The sequence below is a fragment of the Rhinolophus hipposideros genome (assembly GCF_964194185.1).
Source record: "Rhinolophus hipposideros genome assembly, chromosome: 25".
In the NCBI taxonomy this organism is placed as follows: Eukaryota; Metazoa; Chordata; class Mammalia; order Chiroptera; family Rhinolophidae; genus Rhinolophus; species Rhinolophus hipposideros.
The window spans coordinates 15,204,891-15,232,869 of record NC_138071.1 but is presented as its reverse complement, the minus strand read 5'-3'; the positions used below and the strand labels follow the sequence as shown (position 1 = coordinate 15,232,869).

The 27,979-nt window shown below is 39.8% G+C and overlaps 1 protein-coding gene across 8 annotated transcripts in view; it reads right to left on the bottom strand.

The window, feature by feature from the left end:
• Positions 1-27,979, bottom strand: part of MKLN1 (muskelin 1) — a 290,273-nt gene that overhangs the window by 166,851 nt on the left and 95,443 nt on the right. For 6 of the 8 annotated variants that reach the window (XM_081038811.1, XM_081038805.1, XM_081038809.1 and 3 more), the window contains one exon: positions 8,260-8,398. In XM_081038811.1, the coding sequence (XP_080894937.1) occupies positions 8,260-8,267 (8 nt within the window). In that variant the 5' untranslated portion in view covers positions 8,268-8,398. The remainder of the gene's footprint in view (positions 1-8,259; positions 8,399-27,979) is intronic. The other 2 variants (XM_081038815.1, XM_081038813.1) reach the window with 1 other exon arrangement.

The window sequence follows — 27,979 nt, the reverse complement described above, 5'->3', positions numbered from 1 at the left end:
GCCAGAGGACCAGGCAGCATGTCCAGGAGCTCAAACCACTGCTCCTTTCTTCTTATCTTCCCGACAAAAGCTCAGAAAGGGCAAGGCCTCCCACAGGTCTGCAAGCACATTCCCAGTCGTCCTCCAGGGAAATGTGATGCAGGAAGATGGAACCATTCCAAAAGAGTGGTTCCAGCCAGATGAGGAATTACAGAGAAGACAGCCTTCCATGGAAACGACCCTGCCTCCTAATCCCCAACGTCTTCATTAGGGAACTGAGCACACAGGCGCACCAGCTGGTCTCCACCGCTTCGAAGCACTGTGGTGCCGTGGAAAGAACGACGCTGAAGGGCTGGTGACAAGAGACTGGCCTTCTCGTCCCCGGCTCTGCCACATTTTAGCTGGGTGACCTTGGCTGACATACTTAGCTTCTCTGGGCCTCACTTTCCTCGTTTGTTACATGAGGTTTGACTAGACAGTGACGTTTTCCGGTTCTGAAATCCTATCTTTCATCTTTGGATTAGCGTTGCGTTTTACCTTTAAAGAAAATTAAAGCAGGCTCTCGGGTGTTGTGTTTCTCGGAGATGCTCGTAGTCCAGTGATCGTACCTTTCACCTTCCCAGTAGTCGTCATTGGGTTCCCTCCTTCCACAAAATTAAACCTACATCCTTCTGCGTGCCTTCAAGTTTCTTCGTGATCAGCCGTATCTATCCAGCCACCCTCCCCTCATGCCCACCAATAATGTATTGTAGGCTCCGACAGTACTGGACTATTTGTCCTCCCTATAATACTTTCTTCCTGCAATATCAAACATGTATTAAGCATGGACTCTGTGCTGTACACTCACGTAGGGAAGCCTTTGCGCGTACTGTTCACTTTGCTCGGCCTGCCTTGTATTAATTAAGGTAGAGCTTGCTGCTATGACAGAGGTGGATTATGCTATGATGAAGGTAGAGCTTGCTGCTGTAGCTACTGAGCTATAAATCAGTAGATAAACACAACAGAAGGATAGTTCTTCGCAGGTAACAGTTCAGTGTGGGGAGCAGCCTTCACCCCAGCGTACTTCTATTTTGCAGCTCTTTAAGCTTTCGTTCTTTACTTCCAGAGCTAACAGCTGGGAAAACGAAAGAAGAAAAGGCACACTCACTTCTTAACTTCACCCAGAAATGATGCACTTCACTTCTGCTCACATCCCATTAATGAGAACTGGTCACTTGGCCCTTCCCAGATGTACAGGGAATTGGAAACTAGTAGGGCCACTTCCCAGAAAAAGAAGTCATACTATGGAATGAGAAAGCATTGATGATCAACCAGCCTTTACATACACTTCCTTGACTTGTAAAAGCTACCCTACTTAGGAAAGCCTTCTTCACCCTTCAAGTTCAAGTGCTCCCTCCTTTGGGAGGTCTTCCATGACCTACGTAGGCAGATTGAGGTCCTTCTTTTTTATGCCTCACTGCACTTTTCACGGCTCTCCATTATGACAATTATCATACTGTACTGTGCGGTTTTGCATGCCAGTCTATTTAATTGGGCTATGACCCTTGAGGTAGGAATCCTGTCTTTTCATTTTTCTATTTGGAAAGCTTAGCATAGTGCCTCGTAAATAGTAGTTTGACAGTGCTATTTAATGAGTTAATAAATATTACCAGTGAATGAAAGAAGGAACGAATGATTCCCCTAATGAAAAGAAGCTGGTTTTTACAGAGGAATAAAAATCTCAGTTTAAAAACACACAACTATTGGTGATTCAGGGTTATCCAACATGCTAACAAGAAAATAAGCTTCCCAGATAAATGTTACAGTTATAACTGATTATTACAATTATAACTGATATGTCTCTCCTATACACTCTAGAAGAGTAGGGACCATATATGTATTGTTCTCTGCTCTGACTCCAGCATCTAGCCCACTGTCGGCACATAATAGGTACTCAATAAATATCTCAGAATGAATGAATGGGTGAAGAAATGAATAAATCATGAATGAAGACTGCATCCTTAATTGCATGAGCCATGTAACAAATGCATAGCTTGGATGATAAGAGGAACGTGTGGATGGGGCAGTGAAGACTCACCACCATCACTAGAAAAACAGCAGAAAGTGCACGTCACCGCTTTTAACATCATGACCTTGGACAATCCATGTCATCATCCTCTTTATATAAGATGAACAAACATTGTTGGAGGAAGCCGAAATCGCGATGGGAATAGTAGCCTGTGAGTCAATGAGGACAAACGGATGTCTCGAAAATGTTGCACTATGCAATACTCTCTGTCAGTTGGTTAACGAGAGAGGCAGGAAGCAAGAGGGCAGCCAATTACGGCTTCGTGACAACCGTGAAATATGCATTGATTGACAAAAAACATGCTTTCATGGTTTTTGAAGAGGTATTGAGACAGTTCTTTAAATGTTTGTAATACATTGATTCTCCTCCTAGGTCCCACGTGACGAAGTTTGGTTTAGCTATTGCCTATGGCTTCCGGTGGATTACTTGTCAGACTTTGTTAGCGGAACCATCTGACGATGCGAAGGGCAACTTTCAAGTACATGAGCAGCTTCCAGTCACAACCTCTGCATGGCCTTGGTCCAGGTCTCCTGAACCCCTGGAAAGTCTTAAATGTAAGTAAGTAAGTTTGCAATGTGGACTGATGTGTGGTGGTGACGAGGTTATGGTGATGTTGACAGGTGGGCTTTTTCCAGAAATGGACCAAGACATTAATGGTAAGGCTAGGCATTAAGTGACCTGAAAAATAGGACAGTAGTACTTTTTTTTTTTGCACACCTTTGATAATACACCAAAACAGGACTATAGGCCTGCCCCAAGAAGCTACCTGTCTCCCCTGTGGCAGAAACTTCTATGAGCTGGGCACACAGCCAGACTATATTTCCTAGCCTCTCTTGAAGTTAGGCAGGGCTGTGTGACTGAGTTTTGGCCACTAGAATGTGGATGGAAGTGATGGGTGCCAATGGCAGGTCTGGTCCATAAGGAGTCTCCTGTGCAATGCTCGGTAGGCATTTTCTCCCTCCGCTGGCTGAAGGAAGAGGATTCTGAGAACCTAGAGGAAGGTGAGCTGAAGTTGGAAGGAGCCAGTGTCCCTGGATTACTGCATAGGAATCACCACATTCCACACACTTCTACCCCTACCGACCCATTTTGGACTGTGACAAGAACAGTACATTTTGTTGGGTCACACGATTGAAATTTTAAAGTGCCTTGTTACAATAATTAGCCTACGTTCATTAATACAGCTCTGTTTCCCAACTTTCAAGTAGGAAGAAGTCTAGGGTGAATTTCGGGAGTCTCAGAGGATTGAGATAAAAGAAGGTATCAGAGAACACGCTCGACATCAGGGACTGTTGCATTTATTGGGATCCTGGAGTTAATTGTAAAGCCTTAGAAATTTTCATAGAGCTGAAGCCATGCACGCATGCTGGCCTCTGCTCAGCTAACCAGTGCCCTCAGGACCTTTTCATACTCTTGGGAGAACAGTGAATAACTATCTCCCAACTATACATCACAGGAACCCCCAACACAGCTTGTTTGATTTAACATGCAGATAATACCACACTCCAAACCTGTTTTGCTTTTGCTTTTGTGTTTCGCTAAGCATGGTGATTAAGAAGAAGAAGAAAATAAATGAGTAAGTAACTTTGTGTTTGGAGGCATATTTCTAACATGATTACACAAGGTTTGCTGAGCACGGTCCTAATTAACAATTATGAGGGAACCAAGCACTGTGGCAAAAATGAGGTCTTTGGGTGCTTGCCTGAAGATGCTATTGGGAAACTTTTGTTTACTTACTAGACTTTGAAAATTAGATCCGTCTTCAAGTAGCCTCTGGGTGTTAAGGACAATAAATAAAGACATCCTGATTGAAAACATTAAAAAAAAAAAACCAACTTATTACAGCCTTTAAAATAACAAGGGATAAATTTAGCTTAAAACAGAATATTTTAAACTCATTTTCCTGTCCAACAGAAATACCAAACTTAAAGGCTGGATTGTACAGGTCATCTCTCTAAAGATGTTCCACCAAATGAAATTGAGCAGGAGCCTGGGACAAGGGCTCTAGAAAGTGCTAGGTAGCTTCTAGCTGTTCGTAGTAAACCTGAACCCATTAATGGAAAGGGGACAATCAATCTCCCTGTCTTGGGAGTGCCTAGAAAAAGGGATTGACTGGGTGATAGTCAGAGCCTAAGGGGGAGGAAAGGGGGAGAGATTTAGGGGAAAGTCTAATTTTTTAGAAGAGTCCACTTGGAGCTGCCATGGAAGAAGCAGACTTGGGACAAAAGTTATTATGCCACAGTAACTCATTGTGAAAACTGTATCTTCATACTAAAAAGAATTTCTGGCTGTGTGTGCTGCCTACAGGAAAGAGAAAGTATACTGGAAAGAATGTGGGTGTAGAGGTGAGGCCAATCAGAATTTAGTTTATAACAATAAGACTTGGGCTATTTACTTATCCTCTCTGAACCTCAGTTTACTCATCTGTAAAATGGGGCTAAAGATGTCTAGTTTTCGGACTACTTGAGGATATTAGATAATGTGTGTGACGTCCTCATTAATACCTGGTACCTAAGAAATACTTAATATGTTTTCTCTATAAACGTGATTTATTTAGTACATAAACATTTTTCAAAGAATAAAGCTCTTTGGGGGAAAATGTATCGGATCATTGAGAGAAGTTGAGAAGCACTAACATAACATAGTTCTCCGTAGCAACACCAGTCTCCCCTTAAAAACTTCTGTCAAGTTCTGAGCGTGCTGACGAGGAGGGGCAACAAGGAGGCTACAGATCCTTTGTGTTGATGACCGAGTCCTGCCTGGAGGGGGATACTCAGTTTCCCTAACCACACCTTCGCAACATATCCTGAAGCCCACCTGCTACTCTGCTGGATTCCTACGTGATTGGGGCATGGCTCTGGGGACAAGCTTCAGGAAGTACCAGGTCTGCTCCTAGCTACCTAACTGTTTATGAAGATGTGGGATTTTAGGTGGGAAGGCAAAGGAATGGAGTGTCTTGGGGCAAAGGGATAGAAGACGGATGAAGTTTGTGGAAGAGGTGACAGAAGTTAGAGGATCGTCATAGCTGAATTTTCACCCCTTAAAAATGAGGCAACAGAAGTTATAGCCTGAAGAGAAATGCGTGAGGGGAGAAAGGAACAAGGAGAGAAGAAGGAGTGAGGGGAGGGGAAGGGGAAGAGGAAGAGGAGAAGGGAGGAAGAGATAAGAAGAAAAGACGTGGGGGGGAGGTGGTATATATAAATAGGCGGAACATGAGAAAGGGAACAGGCTGACTGCTAGGTCTCGTAAACTATTGAGGAGGTCTTCATCACCAAAAGTAGTAATCCTCAGTGGAGGCAACAGGCACGTGTTGTTAGGTCTTCTAGTAGCGCTATTGTGGAAGAACTATTTCCTTAAAGGGACCTTTGTCACCTCCCCTTCCCAGCTGTGGTAACTTTGAAGCCAGAATCTTTAAAAAAAAAAAAAAAACAGAATAAATGGAGAAAAAGGATATTACTAATTCCAGTAATAAAATGAAAATTGTGGGTCCAGTATCCTAAGGTTAAATTCTGTCCTGCTCTGCAGAAAATTCACAACTCCCCTATTTTCGTGCTAGCTGAAAAACAAAATCACAAAAATAAACACAAAAAACAAGCAATAATAACCAACACCCCTCTGGGGATCCAGAAATACAGGGCAACCTTGAACAGAATTTAACTGACTTGGATATTTAATTGCTATAAAATAAAAGTGTTTAGTTGGAGATTAAAAATAACATATTTTACTTAGAAACCCAAATTCTTAGTTTAAATAATGAAATCCTTTAGCCTAGTTGCTTATATTTTCAATAATCAGTTTAGTTTATAGCAGCTAAAAGACAAGAAGTAAACATCAAAGAAAGAGAACAGATGCAGTTTTTCCTCACTAAAATTTAAAGAGTACCCAAGGAACAGCTAAAGATCTGTCTGTTCTGCATCCTTAGAAAAATGCCCTTTCTTACTTTTTTATTCTAAAGTCTAAAGTGTTTTTGTTGTTGTTGTTGTTGTTGTTGAGGGGAGGAGCGGAAGGTGGACAAGGAGTTATTTTTAAATGCCATAAAAGATTCTTCTGTATCTGAATTCCCAAAGTGTTCTGACTGTCTTTAATAAGTGTCAGCACAAAGATCTATTTACCCATGGTTAAATTCTGGCTAATGACCAAATTCAGGGTACCTTCTTCTGGGCCCAGAGAAAAAGTAGTCTCTGCTAGACTTCATATTCCAGAAATGCTCAGCGATAAACTTGAACTCCTGCATCAACTCCACAAGGAGCATAAAGCCTCAGTCTTAATCTTCTTATCCTTTATACGGGATAAATGTCACCTATGTACCATGCAACAACCCAGAGTCCCTTTATCTAAACATTCAAAGTAGGAATAATCATTTTAAAACTCCGCAAGTTGTCCAGTCTCCATTTTTAAAAACCTGGTTTTTTTAACAGGCTGTCCTCACCTTAACCCAGGGATTAATATTAGCTTCATCAGTAATGGAACAACCAGACATTATGCACAGCCCAATCCGATACAGTAGGAAGTACACAGCTTTACCTATAAAGAATTCTTACCGGAATGTTTACCCTGATTCTCATCAAGCCTTTAGGTCTAACTTTGAGCTTAACAAGAAATACAGAGGACAGAAGAACCAATGTAACAACACCATGAGAAAACAATCAGACAAATCCAGAAGATGGGGACATTCTACCGAATAATTACCTTGTCAAGAAGCTAATGTCAGGAAAATAAAATGTATGTGGGAGTGGCGAGAGGAGGCAGCTCTAGGTTGGGACCATTAGGAAACATAACAAGCAATTAAATATGTGGATCTCATTGGCATTAACCTCTTAAAAAGACTTTCAGGGGGGAGTGAGAAATCGGGAGTTATTCTTAAAGGTTATAGAGTTTGTTTGGGATAATATAAAAGTTTTGGAAAGGGTGATGGTTGCACAACATTGTGAATGGACTTAATACCCCTGAATTGTACACTTAAAAGTGGCAAAAATAGTAAATTTTACATTATGTATATTTTACCACGCAATTTGAAAAAAAAGACACCATCGGAACAAATAGGGAACATTTGAATGTGGATGGGCATTGAATGCTGTTGAAAAATTATGTGAATCTTGTGAAGTGTGATAATGGAATTGTGTTTCCCTAACACCGATGTGTTTATTATTTAGAGTTAGGGGTAAAAAATATGTAAATATGTATATAAAATATACGTACATCTATAACTTGCTTTGACTTACTTCAGAAAAGAAAGAAGAGAAAGGAAGAATATATAACACATTTTTGCAATTGTTTGATCTAGGTGTTCTATATTGGATGTTCATTATACTATTCTGATTCCTTTTCTGTATGTACTAGAATTTTGCAAAGGAGAGGGGAACCGTGGAGAAATCACTTGTCTGTACAAACTGTGATTGGAGTTCTGAATTGAAAACGTGAGTTAATCCTGAGGCGATACTTTCTGGAAGGCCCAACTTTCCAGGGGTAAGAAGATGAGTGGCACAGGATGAGTGAGTGTTGGTGATTGTAGCCATGTAAATCTCACCGAGGTCTTACACATAAAAAAAAAAAAAGAAAAAAAGGAGCCAAAAAGAAAACTCGGAAGGGTGAAGAGAAAAAGGTCAATCCAAAATGAGAGTGTAGGAAATCTACACAGAGGTTCATTGCTATCAATGATAACTGGCTCCCCAGCCCCCCCCACATCCTCCCTCGGGTGTGGTCTGCTTCATGGCACTGAAAGGTCAGGCTGTTGTTGTTCTGGAAGCGAAACAGAGGAAAAGGACTGTTTTCACCAAAGGCACCCTGTAGGTCATTTCCCTTTTACAAGTTAATGCACCAGAAAGCAAGTCTCTGGGTTTTGTCTCTTCTAGATCAATAGGAAACTCATCCCCATCCTTATTCTTCTTCATGGATAGAGCTTTAGGGTACCCTGACTACAAGTGCACTCGGAAGAGAAAGGAAGAAGACTTTGAAACAAATAACCACACAAGGCACTTCCTAAAAGCTCTGGGAATGTACGTGGATGGCTTCTCCTGCCCATAATATCTGATAACATCCACAAAGCACTTCATTTATATCAGCCATTGTAGTCACCTTGCTATAAAACACGAATCACTTTAATAATTCTGCCATTTCCTTGCGGGTTAAAATCTTACTCGGAAATCTTGAAATGAGCAGCTTCCTCTCATGAGTCTTTGATGTTCAAGGAACTTTTAAGCATTCTTACTTACCAAGACATCCTGCTCAGGTTTGGTTTGCCACTGTCATCTCTGCTACAGGCTTCTCTGTATCTCAGTCAGGAATCGTCCTCCAACATCAAATCATCTGGGAGAGGGACATCCATCTTCTTTCTGTCCTCTCCTTCCTAATCTGCAAGAGGAGACAGTCAGTACTCTGTTTGCAGGCATAGGGCCCTGTTTACAGGGAGCAGTAGAGTGAGTGGGCCTCCCCTCCTCTCTCTTTCTCTCCCCATTCATCTTCTCCCCTCAAGTCCCCTTTCTTCCCTCCCCTTCCCTTCCCTCCCTCTTCCCTTCCCTCTCCTATCTTCTGTTTCCTTTTTCTAGGTGGCCTCAGTATTAGGAGGCCAATTCTCCCTTATGCTGTGAAGTTCAGTCATTTGGTTCTCCTCTGTTCTCCCAAATGCTTTTGATTACTCATCACATCCAGTGGAGGCTAATAAAATTGCAAGGTTCAGGTTTGGGCTTAGGACAAGGAAATATGCCCTTAAATCTTCTATCTTGGCTGTGAGATGTAGGCCAGTTTACCAGAGAGCTCTGTGTTAGTATTTTAGGTGCAACCTGATTAACGAAATGTTACATTACTCTTAACTCTCTACTTTGAGGGGTAAAGGTCATACCTAGACTAAGCGTAGGCTTAGGTATTCTTAGATCCCTTGTTATAATAGATTATCTATCTATCTATCATCTGTCTATATGTCTAACAGCTTATTAAGATATAGTATATATCACATTCCATACCAATTCACCCATTTAAATTATATAGCTCAATATTTTTTAGTGTATGCAGAGTTATGCAAACATAACCACAATTTTAGCATGTTTTATCACCCCCAAAAAGAAACCTTGTAGCTATTGTCAGTGACTCCCATTTTCCTCTGAATCTCCTCCATCAGACCTCAGCAATTAGACTTCTACTGTATTTTCTGTCTTTACAGATTTGCTTTTCTGAACATTTTATATAAGTGGAATCAGTCTTTTGTGACTGGCTTTCATGTAGTATAATGTTTTCGAGTTTTGTCCATGTTGTAATCCCTCATTCCTTTTTATTGCCAAATAATATTAATTGTGTGGCTATATCATATTTTATTCAACCATTCATTAGCTGGTAGACATTTAGGTTGTTTCTAATTTTAGGTTACTATGAATGCTGCTGCTATGACCATCATGTGCAGTTTTTGTGTGGACATATGTTTTAATTTCTTCTGCTTGTATATCAAGGGGTAGAGTTGTTGGGTTATACAGTAACTTTATGTTAATCTTTTGAGGAACTGCCAGATTTCCAAGGTTGTGTACCATTTTACACTCCCACCAGCAATGTCTTAAGATTCCAATTTCTCCACATCCTCTAAAACACTTGTTACTGTCTGTCTTTTTTATTATACTCCATTCTAGGGGGTATGAAAACGTATCTGATTTTGGTTTTGATTTGCATTTCCCTAATGGCTAATGATGTTGAGCGTCTTCTTATATGCTTATTGGACTCTTGCACCTCTTCTTTGAAGGAATATCTATTCAAATTCTTTGCCCATTTCGAAACTGGGATATTCATCTTTTTTATTATTGACTTGTAAGAGTTCTTTATGTATTCTAAATACATGTCTCTTATCAGATATATAATTTGCAAATATTTTCTCCCATTCTGTAGAATGTCTTTTTACTTTCTTGGTGGTATCCTTTGAAACATAAAAGTTTAAATTTTGGTGAATTTTAATAGTTTCACCTCATATTTCAGTCAACAGTCTATCTTGAGTTAGTTTTTGCATATGGTGTGAGGAAGGGGTCTATTTTCATTGCTTTGCATGTGGATATTCAGTTGACCCAGCACAATTTGTTCAAAAGACCGTTCTTTCTCTGTTGAATTATCTTGGCACTCTTTTCAAAAATCAACTGACCATAAATGTGACAATTTATTTCTGGACTGTATTCCCTTCTCCTTATGCCAGTATCACACTATCTTGCTTACTGTCCTCCAACTTGTTCTTTTTTCGAACACCAATTCACCATAAATTGAGGTTTCATTTCTGAACTCTCTATTCTATTCTACTCTATCTCTTTATGCCAGTATCACACTATCTTGATTACAGTCCTCCAACTTGGGCTCTTTTCGAGATTTTTTTGAACTATTTTGGATTTTCATGTGAACTTTAGAATCAGCTTGTTGATTTCTGCAAAAAATATAAAACAACCCAGCTGGGATTTTGATAGGGATTGTGTTGAATATGTAAATCAATTTTGGTAGTATTTCCACCTTAACAACATTAAGTCTTCTGATCCATAAATGTCTCTCAATTTCTATAGGTATTCTTTAATTTCTATTAGCAATGATTTGTAGTTCTCAGAGGAAGAGTTTTCAACTCCTTGTATTAAGTTTATTCCTAAGTATTTTATTCTTTATGAGGTGGGTGGGATTGGTCCTCAGGCTAATTGGCTGTGGGGTTTGACCATGTCCACAGCTTACGGGCTGCTGTGCACTGACTGGGATTTGCCCCAGCGGGCTCTAATGCCTGTTGAGACTACCCTTTGTATGTGCCACTTGTAAGGTTAATTAGGTGGTGCTCTGCTGTGGTCTGAAACCAACCTCCAATATGTTGGTTCTAGGGCTTCTTTGGAGGGGTTCTAGTGCAGGCCCAGGTCACCCCACTACCTGTAAACAGCCGGGGAATAACTGGTAGGAGCTATAAATCGATCTGCAGTTTTTCACTGCTTTGCTAAACTTGGAGGCACGTGGGAGAGGCCGTGCTATGAACCGAGGATGGCTGCCACCAGTACCAGGCTTGGGGTAGCTCCGCAAAAACCAGGAAACCCTGAGGCCTGCTCCTTTAAGGTTCAGCGACTGGTAAAGCTTCGTGCAGTATGCAAGTTGAATGAGGCAGAGTCTCAGGGAGTCACTACAGTGGGGAGGGTTGTGGTCAAGGTTAATGTAGATTCTGGTTTGGTGCCAGTGCTGAGTCTGGAACTACTCAGCAAAAGTCTCAGAGCACACTGAGGCCAGTGGTTTCCTGCTTGGGGCCCACAGACCCTAAGAGTTTTCCAAGGAAGAGTGCAATTTGGGCGGGGCTGGCTGCTCAGGAGAAAGTGCCTCTGGCATTGGGGGAGTTGGGTGGGGTGGGGTCCCAGTGAATCAGCAGGGTAGAGCCCCAGAGCTCACCAGACCAATCAGTTTTAGATTTGGCTGTAAGCGTAGGGGGCGGACTCAACATATTAAAGATGGTGCCCACCTACCAGCTGCAGGAGAGGAAGATTCCACACAGGTAAAGTGACTGCCCTCCAGCCTTGGCCTTGAAGCCACACATCTCAGTCTGCTCCTGTATGCCTCTGTCGCCCCTCCCCCGGTCACCATCCCTCCATTGGAGCCCAAGGTGAGTGCCTGCAAGTAAGTCTGAGCATGGGCTCTTTAAGAGGACACCTGGGTTTCCCGCCACCTTCCATCCCACCCAGATAGTTGGACTCCCCACTGTTTTTCACAGCCCGATGTTGTGGGGGCTCTTCTTCCCAGCACCAGTACCCCAGAGTCCTTTGCTCCTCCAGGGGGTACCTCTGTGGCCAAGATATCGGTCTCTATTTTCAACCACCACACGGAGGTTTGGGGCCGGCACGATTCACATCTCCACCCTTCCTATCAGTCTGGACGTGGCTTCTTATTTATATCCTTAGTTACAAAACTTCTGTTCAGTCAGACTTCAGATGTTCTCCAGGTTGATTGGTTCTATAATTTAGTTGTAAAGTGTTCATGGAAGAAAGCAGGCACAGTGTTCATCTATTGCACCATCTTGGATCTCTCCCTGAATTGTTTTTTTTAATTTTGAGGGGGAGATTGCTCATAGCTACTGATCTTGTACTCTGCAACCTTGCTGAACTTTTTTTTATTTGTCGTAATAGTTTTTTAGTTGATTCCTTAGGATTTTTCATATACAAGGTCAGGTCATCTACAAATAGAGATGCTTGTTCTTCTTCCTTTCCAATCTGGATGTCTTTTATTTCAATTCCTTGCTGAATTTCCCTGGATAGAACTTCTAGTATAACTTTGGATAGAAGTGGCAAGCCCAGACATCCTTCTCTTGTTCCTAATGTTAGGGGGAAAACATTTAGTCTTGCACTGTTAAGTGTGATGTTAACTGTTGGTCTTTATCATGTTAAGGACATTCTGTTTTATTTTCAGTTTGTTGAGTGGTTTTTATCATGAATAGATATTAAATTAATTAGATCCTTTTTTTATACTTGTGTTGAGATGATCATGTGGTTTTTGTCCTTTATTCTATTGATCTGGTATATTGCATTAATTGATTTTTGGATGTAAAAGCAACCTTGCATTCCTGGGATAATTCCCACTTGGTCATTGTGTATAGTCATTTTTTTCCAATTTTTAAAAATGGTAGTAAAATACACATAACATAAAATTTACCACCTTAAACATTTTGAAGTATACAGTTCAGTGGTGTTAAACACATCCATAAGTTGTGCAACCATCACCACGATCCATCTTCATAACTATTTTCATATTGTCATATTGACACTATATCCATTAAACAATAAATTCCCGTTTCTTCCTTCCGCATCCCCTGGAAACCATCATTCTACTTTCTGTGTCTATGAGTTTGACTACTCTAGAGACTTCATATCAGTGGAATCATACAGTATTTGCCATTTTGTTACAGATTTATTTTACTAGCATATCCTCAAGGTTATAGGTTGTGGCATATGTCAGAATTTCCTTCCTTTTAAAGGCTTAATAATGTTCCACTGTATGTGTATGCCACATTTTGTTGATGTATTCATCTGTCGATGGACACTTGAGTTGCTTCAGTATTTTAGCTATTGTGAATAATGCTGCTATGAATATGGTTATATAAATATCTATTCAAGATGCTGATTTCAACTCTTTTAGGTATATATCCAGAAGAGAATTTGCTGGATCATATGGTAATTCTATTTTTAATTTGTTGAAGAACCTCCCTACTGTTTTTCCACAGCTTCTGTACCATTTTAAATTGCCACCAACAGGATACAAGAGTTCCAATTTCTCTATATCCTTGCCACACTTGTTTTCTGTTTTTTTGATGGAAGCCATCCTAATGAGTGTTAGATGGTACCTCACTATAGTTTCATTTGCATTTCCCTAATGATTAGGGATGTTGAGCAACTTTTCATGTGGTTATTAGTTAGTTGTATATCTTCTTTGCAGAAATGTCTGTTCAAGTCTATTGTTCATTTTTGAATTGGGTTCTTTGTTTTTCTGTTGAATTTCAGGAGTTCTTTATATGGTCTGGATATTAATTCTTTACCAGACATGTGCTTTGAAAATAGTTTCTCCCATTCTCTATGTTGCCTTTTTACTCTGTTGGTAGCGTCTTTTGATATACAAAATTTAAAAATTTTCATGAATTTTAATCTGTTTATTCTTCTTTTGTTACCTGTGCCAAATCCAATGTTGTGAAGATTTTGTCCTGTTTTCTCTAAGAGTGTATAGCCATTTTAATATGTTGTTAGATTCAGTTTTCTTGTACAATGTAGAGAAATTTTTTGCATCTACATTCATAAGTGCTATTGTTCTGTACTTTTCTTGTGATCTCTGGCTTTTATATCAGGATAATACTGGCTTCAAAAAATGAGTTGGGAAGTGTTTCTTCCTCTTCTATTTTTTGGAAGAGTTTGTGAAGAGTTTGTATTAATTCTTTATATTTTGGTAAAATTTAACAGTGAAGTCATCTTGGGCCTGGGCTTTGATCTAACTTCATTTTAAGTAACCCAAAATGACAGTGCTTGGGGAGGATGAGACATAATTCTGCCTTAGAATTATAGATTAGAATCAGAAGATCAGAGCTGGAAATTCCAAGAGTCCTATCTCCTTTCTTTCACAAATTAAAACATTTAGTGAGGGACGGGATAAGCCTTTGTGACTTCATTTCCTCCTCCAACAAGTTCAAGGTGTTTAGAAAATGGTGACTATGAGCCAAGGTTAAGCCTGGGGTTTACAGATACAAAACAGCAATAACTCTTAAAGCTCAGACAGATACTTCCCAGAAGCATGATGTCAGTCGCAAGAGATAGCAGGAGGGAAAAGGACTGGGGAAGAATTAGTGAAAATCACTCCACCATAAACACAATCTAAATTTTATTCCCTGTTTTGGGACTAGTAGTGAGACAAATACTTTAACACACTATTATTCCTGGGAACTAGAGCTCAGAAGATGTTGATGGCTTACTCGGAGTCACCCAGCAAACCAGGAAGATAACTAAGAATTAGCACCTTTTTCTCCTGATACCTGGTTTAGTGGTTTATTTTGATCAACATCTGCTGGTACTCTGTGCTTGGAATGCACAAGGGAGATGGTTCTCAGAGCCTCTCCATAAAGTTTACATTTGGTCAGGAGTGATCTCTCAGTACCTTTATCTAAAATTCACCTCCATTTTAGTCTTCATACTGGATTTATTTTCCATCAGAAACCAAATTCTAAACAGATACTCAAAAAAAAAAAATGTTGTTACCATCAAGAAAAGGTTTACGGCTATTAAGATCATATTAGGGGACAATTTCCAGAATGGTCGGAGAGGAGCTCCACAGATCCACTCGTCAACAAAACAACCATACTGGTGAAAATTACTTTTAAAACAACAATTTAAAGTTGTTCCACAAAGGTGGGGGTGGGGAGAGAAGCCAAAAAGACCAGATACTACTTGCTGCCACCCAGCGACTTGCTTGTAAAGCAGGATCATCACTCCAACAGAAGTGAGTCGCTGTCCCTGCCCCCAGTTTGAGAGCAGAATCTCAGAGATTTTTCCCAGAAAAAGAGGCAGATGATAAGAACAGAGAGTTTTGAAGTTCTCAACAAGAAGACAAACTTTATTTGGAAAGTTGGATGGGGAAGTTTAAGCTGAGGGAGTTTTGGAAAACAATGGATATTTTGGTAATAAGCAATTAGAAGGAAGCTGGTAGGTCCATAAGAATACCAAACTAGACTACAGAACATGTAGTGTACCAGAGAGAACCAGGAAAAAAGACAGCTAAGAGCCCTCCTGTGTTCAGAACAAATCTCAAAGATCGGCCTCAAAAACTACCTCTGGGGTGGCCAGTTAGCTCAGTTGGTTAGAGCATGGTGCTGATAACACCAAGGTTGCTGGTTTGATCCCTGCATAGGCCACTGTGAACGGTGCCCTCCTTAACAACAACAACAACAACAACAAAGCTACCTCTGGATCATCAGACTATGGAACAATTTATGTCCCAGGGCATTGTTGAAAACAATAGAGTGGTTAGCTAGCAGCTAATAGAACCTAACAGCTAGCGATCATACCAACAGAGACAAGCAGTTTAACAGAGATCAAGGATAGAGACAGTCCAGGAGAGCTGTGCTAAAATCACTGTCATCCCAGGATGTGTACACATGACCAAGCATACACCTTCTAAGGAACAACAACATCTACATCATACTGCAGGGAGATAGACTTTACTAAAATAATCTAACTAAGTCACTAAACAAATAAAAAAGCAAATTATACCAATAGGTTTATATGCTCAAAAGTAAACAAAGAAGTTAAGTTCAAGGGGACCAGTATCCAGAGTTGTTACAATATATTATCTAAAATGTCCAGTTTTCCAATTTTAGTATATGTGCTGCGTAGCGAGCACTAAAATGTCCAGTTTTCAACAACAACAACAAAAAATTATGATACATGCAAAGAAACAGGAAAGTGTGATGTGACCCATACATAGGAGGAAAAGAAAGCAGTCAACAGAAATCTCTGTGACAGGGCCCAGATACTCAACTTGGCAAAGGCTTCAAAGCAGCTATTATAAATATGTACAAAGAACTAAAGAAAACCATTCTTAAAGAAGCAAAAGAAGGTATGATGACAATGTCTCATAAAATAATCACTAAAGAAATATAAATTATTACTATTTTTTTAAAAAAGAACTTAATGGATACTGTGTTTACTTAAAAAGTGCAACAACAAAAGAAAAAATTCACTACAGAGCCTCAATAGTATATTTGACCTGGCAGAAGAAAGATCAGCAAACTTTAAGATAGAAAGATATTTGATCTCAAGAACAGAGAGAAAGAAGAATGAAGAACTATGAACAGAACCTCAGAGAAATGTGGGATACCATTATGCATATTAATATATGCATAATGGGAGTACCAGAAGGAGAGGGAGAGAAACAGAAAAAAATATTTGAAGAAATAATGGTTGAAGATTTGTGAAATTTGAAAAACATTAATTTACTCATCCAAAAGGCTCTACTAACCCCAACAGAAAAAACATAAAGTGATCCACATCCAAACACATCATTCTAAAGATGTTGAAAGAGAAATTTAAAGAGAAAAATCTTGAAAACAGCCAGAAAAAAAACCCCAACTCATCACATACAAGGGAACCCAAGTGAGATTAACATCTGACTTTTCACCAAAAACAACGGAGGTCAGAAGGCACTGAGATGGCATATTCAAAGTTCTGGGAAGGAAAAAAAAAATTGTCAATTAAGACTCTTTTATCTAGTAAAACTATCTCTCAAAAATTAAAGTGAGGAGTTTTCTTCAAAATGGCGGCGTGAGGTGAGCCTCTGTAACGCTCCCCTGGAATTTACAACGAATCGGACAACAATAACTCCACAAAGGACTCCCTGCACAGCAGACAGGCAAGAAGAAGAGGTCCACTACTGAATTCACCTCCAGGTGGGTGAATCGCGCGAGCGGGGGAGGAGGGAAGGGAGAAGTGCGGGACGGAGCCCCGCGGGCGCAGGACAAAGAACTAGCTCAGTGCTCCGAGCTCGCTGCATCCCGGAACTACCGCAACTGCGGGAGAGGGAAGGACTCGGACTGCTAGGGCTCCGCTTACGGCCCACAGGGCTGGGGGAGCAGCATATAGCACAGCTGAACCCAATGTTCACGGCAGACCTCGGAGAAAAGACTGAGGGAAGAAGGCTGAAAACTGTGGTTAAGCCCTCACTGCCGAGCGGAGAACGGAAGCCTTAGGCACTGAGACTAGCCGCCCCTCCCTACCCTCCCAGAGCTCGCCCCGCCCCCACCTGCCCGGTGCTAGAAGGGATAAAGTAGCAGTGTCAGATCACAAGGACAGGATCTTTGCTGTTCTGAGAACTGTGGACCGCAGAAACAGATTCGCAGCCCAACCAGTTACGGGAAAGGGGAGGGAGCTGTGGAAGCAGGACCGGCTGTGGTGGTGGTCGCCGCCATTGCTCTGGGCCACCTCTCACAACTCACCCCGCCCCTGGCCCCACCTATCTGGGCGGATCCCTGCAGGAGTAAACAGAACTGCTAAAACATACGGGCTCTGAATCTGGTGCAGAAAGAGCTTTGGAACTTCAAAAGCTCTCCGCACCCCCACAGGGACGTGACGCCCTATGACCCAGGTGAACTGTTAACAGAGGAGAGGCCCGTCTCCCAGGGAATCCCCCCATTGTGTGAGAAGCTGGAAAAGTGCAGAGAAAGTATAGCACTACTGTGTCAGAGAGACCTCTTCCTATCAACCTGTTGAAGAAGCCACTCCTGTAGATGTCTAGGAAGAGAAATAATAAATCAGTAATTGCCATGAATAACCAAGGCAACAAGACAGCTCAAAAAGAAAGTGAAAAGTCTCCAGAAAAGGAACTTAGAGATATGGAAATATGTGACTTAAATGATAGAGAATTCAAGATTGCAGTTCTGAAAAACCTCAAAGAGATGCAAGAAAACACAGAAAGGCAATTTAATGAACTCAGAAACGCAATCAAAGAACAACATGAGCATTTTACGAAAGAGATTGAAATTTTAAAAAAGAACCAAATGGAATTTCTGGAGATTAAGAACTCAATAGAAGAAATCAAGAATGAAATAACCAGCTTAGGTAGTAGAGTTGACCAGATGGAAGAAAGAATCAGTGACATCGAAGATAGAAACCTGGAAATTACACAGATGGAAGAAGAAAGAGACTTGAGACTTAAAAGAAACGAAAGAACTCTACAAGAACTTTCTGACTCCATCAGAAAGAGCAATATAAGAATAATGGGCATACCAGAAGGAGAAGAAAGAGAGAAAGGAACAGAGAATATACTCAAAGAAATTGTCAATGAGAACTTCCCAAATTTGTGGACAGAACTGGATCCTCGAATCCAAGAAGCAAATAGAACACCTAATTACCTCAATCCCAACAGGCCTTCTCCAAGACACATTGTATTCAAGCTGTCTAAAATTAACTCCAAAGAAAGAATCCTCAAGGCAGCCAGGGAAAAGAAGACGGTAACCTACAAAGGAAAGCCCATTAGATTATCATCAGATTTTTCAGCAGAAACTCTACAAGCCAGGAGGGAGTGGAACCAAATATTCAAACTATTGAAAGAGAGAAATCATGAGCCAAGAATAATATATCCAGCAAAGATATCCTTTAGATATGAAGGAGGAATAAAGACCTTTCCAGACATACAGAAGCTGAGAGAATTTTCTAATACAAGACCTGCACTACAAGAAATACTAAAGGAGGCTATTAGACCACCATCAACAGGGACAATTTGTGGTAACCGAAACATAAAAAGGGGGAGCGTAAAGGCCTGAACCGGAATATGGGAATGGAGAAAGTAAGCGTGATGAAGAAAATGGAATACTCTAAATATCAAACTTTCTTTTACATAATCTTAAGGGTAACCACTCAAAAAAAAATCCAGAACTGAAACATATACTGTAATAAAAGAAGAAACAGAGGGAAACATCATAGAATACCATCACACAGAAATAATAGACAACAACAAAAAGGCAAAGAAACAATGGAGACACAGCCTTACCAGAAAACTAAAGACAGAATGACAGGAAATCCTCACGTATCAATAATCACCCTAAATGTAAATGGACTGAACTCACCAATAAAAAGGCACAGAGTAGCAGATTGGATCAAAAAACTAAACCCAACCATATGCTGTCTCCAAGAGACACATCTCAGCTACAAGGACAAGCATAGACTCAAAGTGAAAGGGTGGAAATTGGCACTCCAAGCAAATGGTACCCAGAGAAAATCAGGTGTAGCCATAATGATATCAGATGAAACAGACTTCAGGGTGAAAAAGATAACGAGAGACAAAGATGGGCATTTCATAATGGTAAAGGGGACTATACAACAAGAAGACATAACAGTCATCAATATTTATGCCCCCAATCAGGGAGCACCAAAATACACCAAGCAACTACTAACAGAACTAAAGGGAGAAATTGACCAAAACACAATTATACTAGGGGACTTAAATACATCATTGACAGCTATGGATAGATCATCCAAACAGAAAATAAATAACGAAATTGCAGCCCTAAATGACACATTAAATGAAATGGACATCATTGACATATATAGAGCACTTCATCCTAAAACATCAGACTATACATTCTTTTCAAGTGTACATGGAACATTCTCAAGGATAGACCATATATTGGGACATAAAAGCAGCCTCAGCAAATTTAAGAAGATTGAAATCATACCAAGCATATTCTCTGATCACAAGGCTTTGAAATTGGATATCAACTGCGAAAAGAAAGGAAAAAGAAACACAAATACATGGAAATTAAACAACATACTTTTAAAGAACGACTGGGTCAAAGAAGAAATTAGAGGAGAGATCAAAAGATATATAGAAACAAATGACAATGAAAATACATCCTACCAAAATTTTTGGGATGCAGCGAAAGCAGTTATAAGAGGGAAATTTATATCATTACAGGCCTATCTCAAGAAACAAGAAAAATCCCAAATAAACAACCTCATGTTACACCTCAAAGAACTAGAAAAAGAAGAACAAGTGAAACCCAAAGTCAGCAGAAGAAAGGAAATAACAAAAATCAGAGCAGAGCTAAATGAAATAGAGAACAAAAAGACGATAGAAAAAATTAATGTGACAAAAAGCTGGTTCTTTGAAAAAATTAATAAAATCGACAAACCCTTGGCTAGACTCACTAAGATAAAAAGAGAGAAGACACTAATTAACAAAATCAGAAATGAGAAAGGGGAAGTTATCACGGACACCACAGAAATACAAAGGATCATCCAAGAATACTATGAAGGACTATATGCCACCAAATTTAATAACCTAGAAGAAATGGACAAGTTCTTAGAAACATATAGCCTTCCAAGGCTGAACCATGAAGAATTGGAAAACCTAAACAGACCGATCACCAGTAAAGACATTGAATCAGTCATCCAAAACCTTCCCAAAAGCAAAAGTCCGGGACCAGATGGCTTCACTAGTGAATTCTACCAAACCTTCAAACAGGATCTAATACCAATCCTGCTCAAACTCTTCCAAAAAATTGAAGAAGAGTCAGTACTCCCTAACTCATTTTATGAGGCCAACATTACCCTGATACCAAAACCTGGTAAGGACAACACAAAAAAAGAAAACTACAGACCTATATCTCTGATGAATACTGATGCAAAAATCCTAAACAAAATTTTAGCAAATCGAATACAACAATGCATTAAAAAGATTATTCATCATGACCAAGTGGGGTTCATCCCTGGGGCACAAGGATGGTTCAACATTCGCAAATCCATCAATGTGATACATCACATAAACAAAATAAAGGACAAAAATCATATGATTATATCAATTGATGCAGAAAAAGCATTTGACAAGATACAACATCCATTTATGATTGAAACACTTAATAAAATAGGTATAGAAGGAAAATACCTCAACATAATAAAGGCCATCTATGACAAGCCCTCAGCTAATCTCATAATTAATGGTGAAAAACTGAAGCCCTTTGCTCTACGTTCAGGAACACGACAGGGCTGTCCCCTATCACCTCTGCTTTTCAACATAGTGTTGGAAGTCCTTGCCAGAGCCATCAGGCAAGAGAAAGAAATAAAAGGCATCCAAATTGGGAATGAAGAAGTTAAAATATCACTCTTTGCAGATGATATGATGCTATATATAGAAAACCCTAAAGACTCCACCAAAAAGCTGTTAGAAACAATCAATGAATACAGTAAAGTTGCTGGCTACAAAATCAACGTACAAAAGTCCATTGCATTCCTATATACTAACAATGAAATCTCAGAAAAAGAAATACAAAAAACAATTCCCTTTGCAATTGCAGCAAAAAGAATAAAATACCTAGGAATAAATTTAACCAAGGATGTGAAGGATTTATATGCTGAAAACTATAAGACATTTTTGAAAGAAATTGAAGATGACACAAAGAAATGGAAGGACATTCCGTGCTCATGGCTTGGAAGAATCAACATAGTTAAAATGGCCATATTACCCAAAGCAATATACAGATTTAATGCAATCCCCATTAAAATCCCAATGGCATTTTTTAAAGAAATAGAACAAAAAATCATCAGATTTGTTTGGAACCACAAAAGACCCCGAATAGCCAAAGCAATCTTAAGAAAAAAGAACAGTGCTGGAGGTATCACACTGCCTGACTTTAGCTTGTACTACAGGGCTACAATAATCAAAACAGCATGGTATTGGCGGAAAAACAGACACATAGACCAATGGAATAGAATTGAGAACCCAGAAATAAAACCACATAAATATGGACAGATAATTTTTGACAAAGAAGCTAAAAACATACAATGGAGAAAAGACAGCCTCTTCAATAAATGGTGCTGGGAGAATTGGATAGCCACGTGCAAAAAAATGAAACTGGACTGTTATCTGTCACCATGTACCAAAATTAATTCAAAATGGATCAAAGACTTAAGCATAAGACCTGACACAATAAACTGCATAGAAGAAAACATAGGTACTAAACTTATGGACCTTGGGTTCAAAGAGCATTTTATGAATTTGACTCCAAAGGCAATGGAAGTAAAAGATAAAATAAACAAATGGGACTATATGAAACTTAAAAGTTTCTGCACAGCAAAAGAAACCATTGACAAAATAAAGAGGCTACCGACTGAATGGGAGAAGATTTTTGCAAATAGTTCCTCCGATAAGGGTCTAATATCCAAAATATACAAGGAACTCATGAAACTCAACAACAAAAAAACGAACAACCCAATTGAAAAATGGGCAGAGGACCTAAAGAGGCATTTCTCTAAAGAGGACTTACAAATGGCAAATAGACATATGAAAAAATGCTCAACATCACTAATCATCAGAGAAATGCAAATAAAAACCACAATGAGATATCACCTCACCCCAGTCAGAATGGCTATCATCAACAAGACAAATAGTAACAAGTGTTGGAGAGGCTGTGGAGAAAAAGGAACCCTCATCCACTGTTGGTGGGAATGCAGACTGGTGCAGCCGCTATGGAAGGCAGTGTGGAGGTTCCTCAAGAAATTACGAATAGAATTACCATATGACCCAGCAATCGCTCTCCTGGGTATCTACCCCAAAAATATAAAAGCATTTCTCTATAGAGACACGTGTACTCCAATGTTCATTGCAGCTTTGTTTACGGTGGCCAAGACATGGAAACAACCAAAATGTCCTTCAATAGATGAATGGATAAAGAAGTTGTGGTATATATACACAATGGAATACTATTCAGCGTTAAGGAAAGATGATATAGGAACATTTCTGACAACATGGATGGATCTTGAGAATATAATGCTAAGCGAAATAAGTCAGACAGAAAAAGCAGAGAACCCTATGATTTCACTGATATGTGGTATATAAACCAAAAACAAGACAAACAAATGAAAAACAAGAACTCATAGACACAGACATATTTTAGTGGTTACCAGAGGGTAAGGGGGGTGGGGGGAGGGAGATGAGGGTAAGGGGGATCAAATATATGGTGATGGAAGGAGAACTGACTCTGGGTGGTGAACACACAATGGGATTTATTGATGATGTAATACGGAATTGTACACCTGAAATTATGTAATTTCATTAACAATTGTCACCCCAATAAATAAATTAAAAAAAAAAAAAAATTAAAGTGAAATAATGATATTCCCAGGGAAACAAAATCGGAGAGAATTCATTGCTAGCTGATTGGAGTTATAAGAATCAAGGAAGTGCTTCAGCTTTAACACAAGTGACCCCAGTCAATAATTCAAATCCACGCCAAAATCAACGAGCGCTGGTAAATGTCATTATGAAAGACAGTACACCAATGGATATTTATTCTCCTGTATTTTCTTAAATGATCTATAAAGCAATTGTATAAAAATATATTTGACAATGAGAGCTCAAAGGAAGTGTGTGGGAACAAAACTGTATTTGAGTAAGAAATGAGTTACAAGATGGTAACTCAAATCCACAGGAACAAATGAAGAGAACCAGAAATGATAAACAAGAAGGTTGATGTAACAAACTACATATAACTTGCTTTCCTTTCTTTCCTCAACTTCTTTAAATGACATAAAATCATGTTTTATAACAATGTGTTATACAGGTTGTAACAAAACTATAAACCAACCAGACCTAACAGACATCTATAAAATGCTCTAACCACCACCAGCAGAATATATTCTTGTCAGGTGAATATGGACTATCTTTCAGGTTAGACTATATTCTAGGCTATAAAACAAGCCCCAATAAATTTAAAAGATTTAAAATTATACAAAACATGACTTCTGACCACAATGGAAAGAAATAAGCCTCAATAAAACAAAGAAATTTGGTAAATTCACAAATATGTGAATATTAAACTATACACTCCTAAATAACCAATAGGTCAAAGAAGAAATTAAAAGGGATATTAGAAAATACTTTAAGATGAATGAAAATGGAAGCAAAACATACCAAAACTTATGGAATGTCTCAAAGCAGTGCTTAGAGGGAAATTTGTAACTGTAGATGCCTATATTGAAAAATAAAAAAAGAAAAGAAAAAGATCTCAAGTCATTCTACTTTAGGAAACTAGGAAAAGGAGAGCAAACTAAACCCAAATCAAGCAGATGAAAGGAAATAGATCAGAGTGGAAACAAAGAATAAGAAAAACAGAAGAGAAGATTAAGAAAACCAAAATTGGTTCTTGAAAAAGATCAACAAAATTTACAAACCTTTAGCTAGACCGACCACAAAAACAAAAGAAAGAAGGCTCAAATTACTAAAATCAGAAACAAAAGGTGACATTACTACTGACCCTACATAAATACAAAGGATTATCCTAAAAAAAGGGGAAAATACTGTGAACAACTGCATGCCAATACATTAGATAACTTTGATAAAATGGACCAATTATTTGAAAGACAAAAACTACCCACACTGAGGAATAGAACTCATAATAAATCTGTAACAAATAAAATGATTGAGTTAGGAACTTAAAACTTCCCACAAAGAAAAGCCTGGGCCCAAGATGACTTCCGTATTGAATTTTACTGAAAACCCAGCTATCTTTGGAACGAAGTTTGTCTCCAGTAGGATTTTTATGAGGGCCTGTGTCCCTGACTTAATTTTTACTGACTTGTTAATAAGTACTGCTACAAGCCATTTGAATACCTTGGAGATCAAAGTTAGGAAGTCCCATCAGTCATTAAGATGGTTAAAATCAGTCTCCCTCCAGAGACTAGGTTTAACAAATTTACCCACAGGACAAGGATTCTTTGTCCAAAAAAACTCCAGGTCTGAATTGAGAGCAACTGACCAAACCAAAATCAGCCCAGTTTTCTTACTTGTAGCAGCCAAACCATTGTCCTGCCAGGTAGACAGACTTTTCACAGCACAATAAAGTTGTTCAAAACATTTGAGGCCCTTGAGAGTTATTGCTTAATGACTATAGAGCTTTTGTTTTGAATGATAGTAAAGTTTTAGAAATAGATAGTGGTGATGGTTACATAAGATTATGCATATACTTAATCCCACTGAACTGTACCTTTTAAAATGGTCAGAATGGCAAACTACATGTTATGTGTATTTTAACACACACACACACACACACACACACACACACACACACACACACACACTTGGGGCCCCACTGTTGCCGGCTGTCTGTCCAGAATGTTCCTCAAATTGTTTAATAATACCATCTAATCTGGGGCTTGGCCAGCACCTGAATTTCCCAAAGAGCTCCAAAGATTTCCTGACTATTATTACTGCCATCAGCATGGCAAACGAAAACAAAAATTTTAACTTCCCCTATCTCTCTGCCTGTTTCTCCAGAAACTTGGAAATAGGATGTAGCTACTTAGAGTGCAGGGATACAGAAGGGTTTATGGTGTGTGTATAACATTTAGAGTTAGCCTGAGTTGGCATTCACTTCTGTGTGCCCTCATTAAGTGGTACCTGAAATAACTAGCAGGATCGTTAAGTGGCTTACTCTAATCCTTCTAGATTGTTATTAATATAGAATTATGACGGTACAACCCCAATTAACTGCCCGTAGTTTTGAGCATCCTTTTTTGATTGTCTTTTTCCTGTTTATCTGTTAGCCCACCATAGCCTTGTGACCCAAGGCTCTGGAATGGATCAGCCCTCCTACTCACTCCCTCCTGCGCACACCACGTCTCCATGGAAACGGGTTGTCAGACCCTGCTTGGCTGCAGGTTCTGAAGACCTCTCTTCTGCAGCCTCAGTCCTGCACAGATTCAGTCTTAATAAGCGAAGCTTCTTAGTAGGGGCCTGTGTTAGGAGCTCCATCCTCTGTAGCCAGCAGGGTTTGGAATCATCCTTAAGCCTCATGTGGGTTACACCCGGGGAGTCCCCATTGGCACTGAGCTGCCATGAACTCCACCATTGATATTCAGGCCAGTGGGAGTGTTTCTGCCCTGGGTTCCTGCTACAACCTGCACTCATCCTCTTCTTCCAGTAAGCTCTCTCCTTCCCTGTCTCCCCCACCCACCAGAGCTGAGAGCCATTCTGAGCACTTCAGGCTCCACCAAGGTCAGTTGGTGCAACCTACATTGTATCGCTCAAAGTCATCTTTTTCTGCATGCCTATGATCTCTCCTGGAGTTCAGGCCCACATTATTTCCTCCTTCAATTACTGCAACTCCAACCTAGTCCTCCTACTTCCATGCTTGCTTCCCTTGTATCCAATCTCCAAATTCTAACCAGTGGGAAAACTTCCTTAAAAAGCAGATCTGACATGTCCTTCCCCATAGAAAGTCAGTTAGTGGTGCCCATTGCTTTAGGATAGATTTCAGACCCTCTTGCACGACACACAAGATTGCACCTTTATAATCTGACCACTGTTGACCTTTCCAGAATCATTTCTTGCTCCTTCCCTTGCATACTCTGACCTCAGCCGTACCAAACCACTTTACTTCTCCAATATGCCATGCTGCCACCTCCACCCGGAATGTCCTTCCTCCTTCCCCTCTGTGTAAGCCTTTCACAAACTCTTAGGGAAGCTTTCCTGTCTCTTGAATTTTAAGTGCCTTTTTAAAGTCCTAGAGCTCCTATGTTTAGTCCTTGTATGCCTTTCTGCTGACCTGTCAGCTCCCAGAGGGCAGAGTGTGCCAACCTGTAGCTCACTGCCTGGCATATTCACTCAAATGTCTGTTATACAAGTGAAAGAATGAAGAGTAAGCTTCTGGAAGAAAAGTGCCTCCACTTGATGATTATAAGTATATCCTTTTCCAGAGTCTTTCGTTGGTGCACACCGTTCATTCACCAGATTGGAGCATCTCTGAGTTTGCTGTACTGCCAGGTCACTGTGACTTGGACTGCTGGTGACTGTCCTTGGGGAAACTTCTATAAATGGGTCAGTTACCCCAGCTCAGCTCTGACTGGTCCTGGTTCCTTCCTTTGTATTAGTTACTGGGGAGGTCCCTGCTGGCCTCATGGCTGAACCCATGTGGCCTCTGTCAGCAGCTGGAGAGCCATTCCTAAGGGCTGAGATAGCAGGTCAGCCCCCCTCATTGCCCAGGGAAGATTAGGCAACTTCACTGAGGTTATGTTTTCCTTAGTAGAGTCCAAGATTTAGAATCACGGTAAGAGGAGAAAACGGCAGATAATTTCAGGAATAGATAAGATCGGTTCTGTTTCCCCGAGAGAATTTTTTTTTTTTTTGTGGGTGATGGAAGTGGTAAGGGACCTATGGTCATACATAAAGAAATAAATCAAAGGGGGAGTAGGATGCATAAGGATCCTTTCCCAGAGATTTCAAGGGATTACTTGGGAAAGAAGCCAGTAAAAGAGAGACCTCTTACCAGAGGTAGGTACCCACCCAGGTGGGTGCACACAGTGCTGTTAAAGCATTTGGCTTTCCACCCTGATCCAGTCACTTCTCTCTAAATCAACACCTCTCATCTTCCAAAAATGAGAAACTGACCAAATTTTTGCTATGAACCTGGATGAGATGAAAAAAGAATGGTTTTCGCCACATGCTGAGTTCTCTTGCTACAAGTGTAAGGCTTACACAGACAGGGAGCAGCAAGGACTCCAGGCAGAGAAGGCGGCAAAGTAAAGGCACAATCTCACTTTTTTCCCTGCAGTGAGAAAGCAAAAGATCCATTAGATAAGAAAATGTATGTGAAAGCACTTAGCACAATGCTTGGCAAATGGATGGGATTCAATAGAATTGACTTTTTTTTTTTTTTTTTTTTAAATCTATGCTCCGTGTAGGGACCCATAAGGCAGTATAGGAAGAATAATGGAGGAATATTCTCTACCTGGCTGATAGTTAAAATTTTGCATTAGCGGTTCTTTGACTACTAAAAAACTAATCTCAACTAGAAACAAAACACAGTATTTCCAGATATTTCTATTTTACTATTGACTTTTTTTTAACAGACAGTAGTGGAGAGCACTTATAGGCACTGAACATCATAGATGGGGAAGAAAGTGCAAATTTTCTATTTCTCAAAGCTACGCAAGCCTA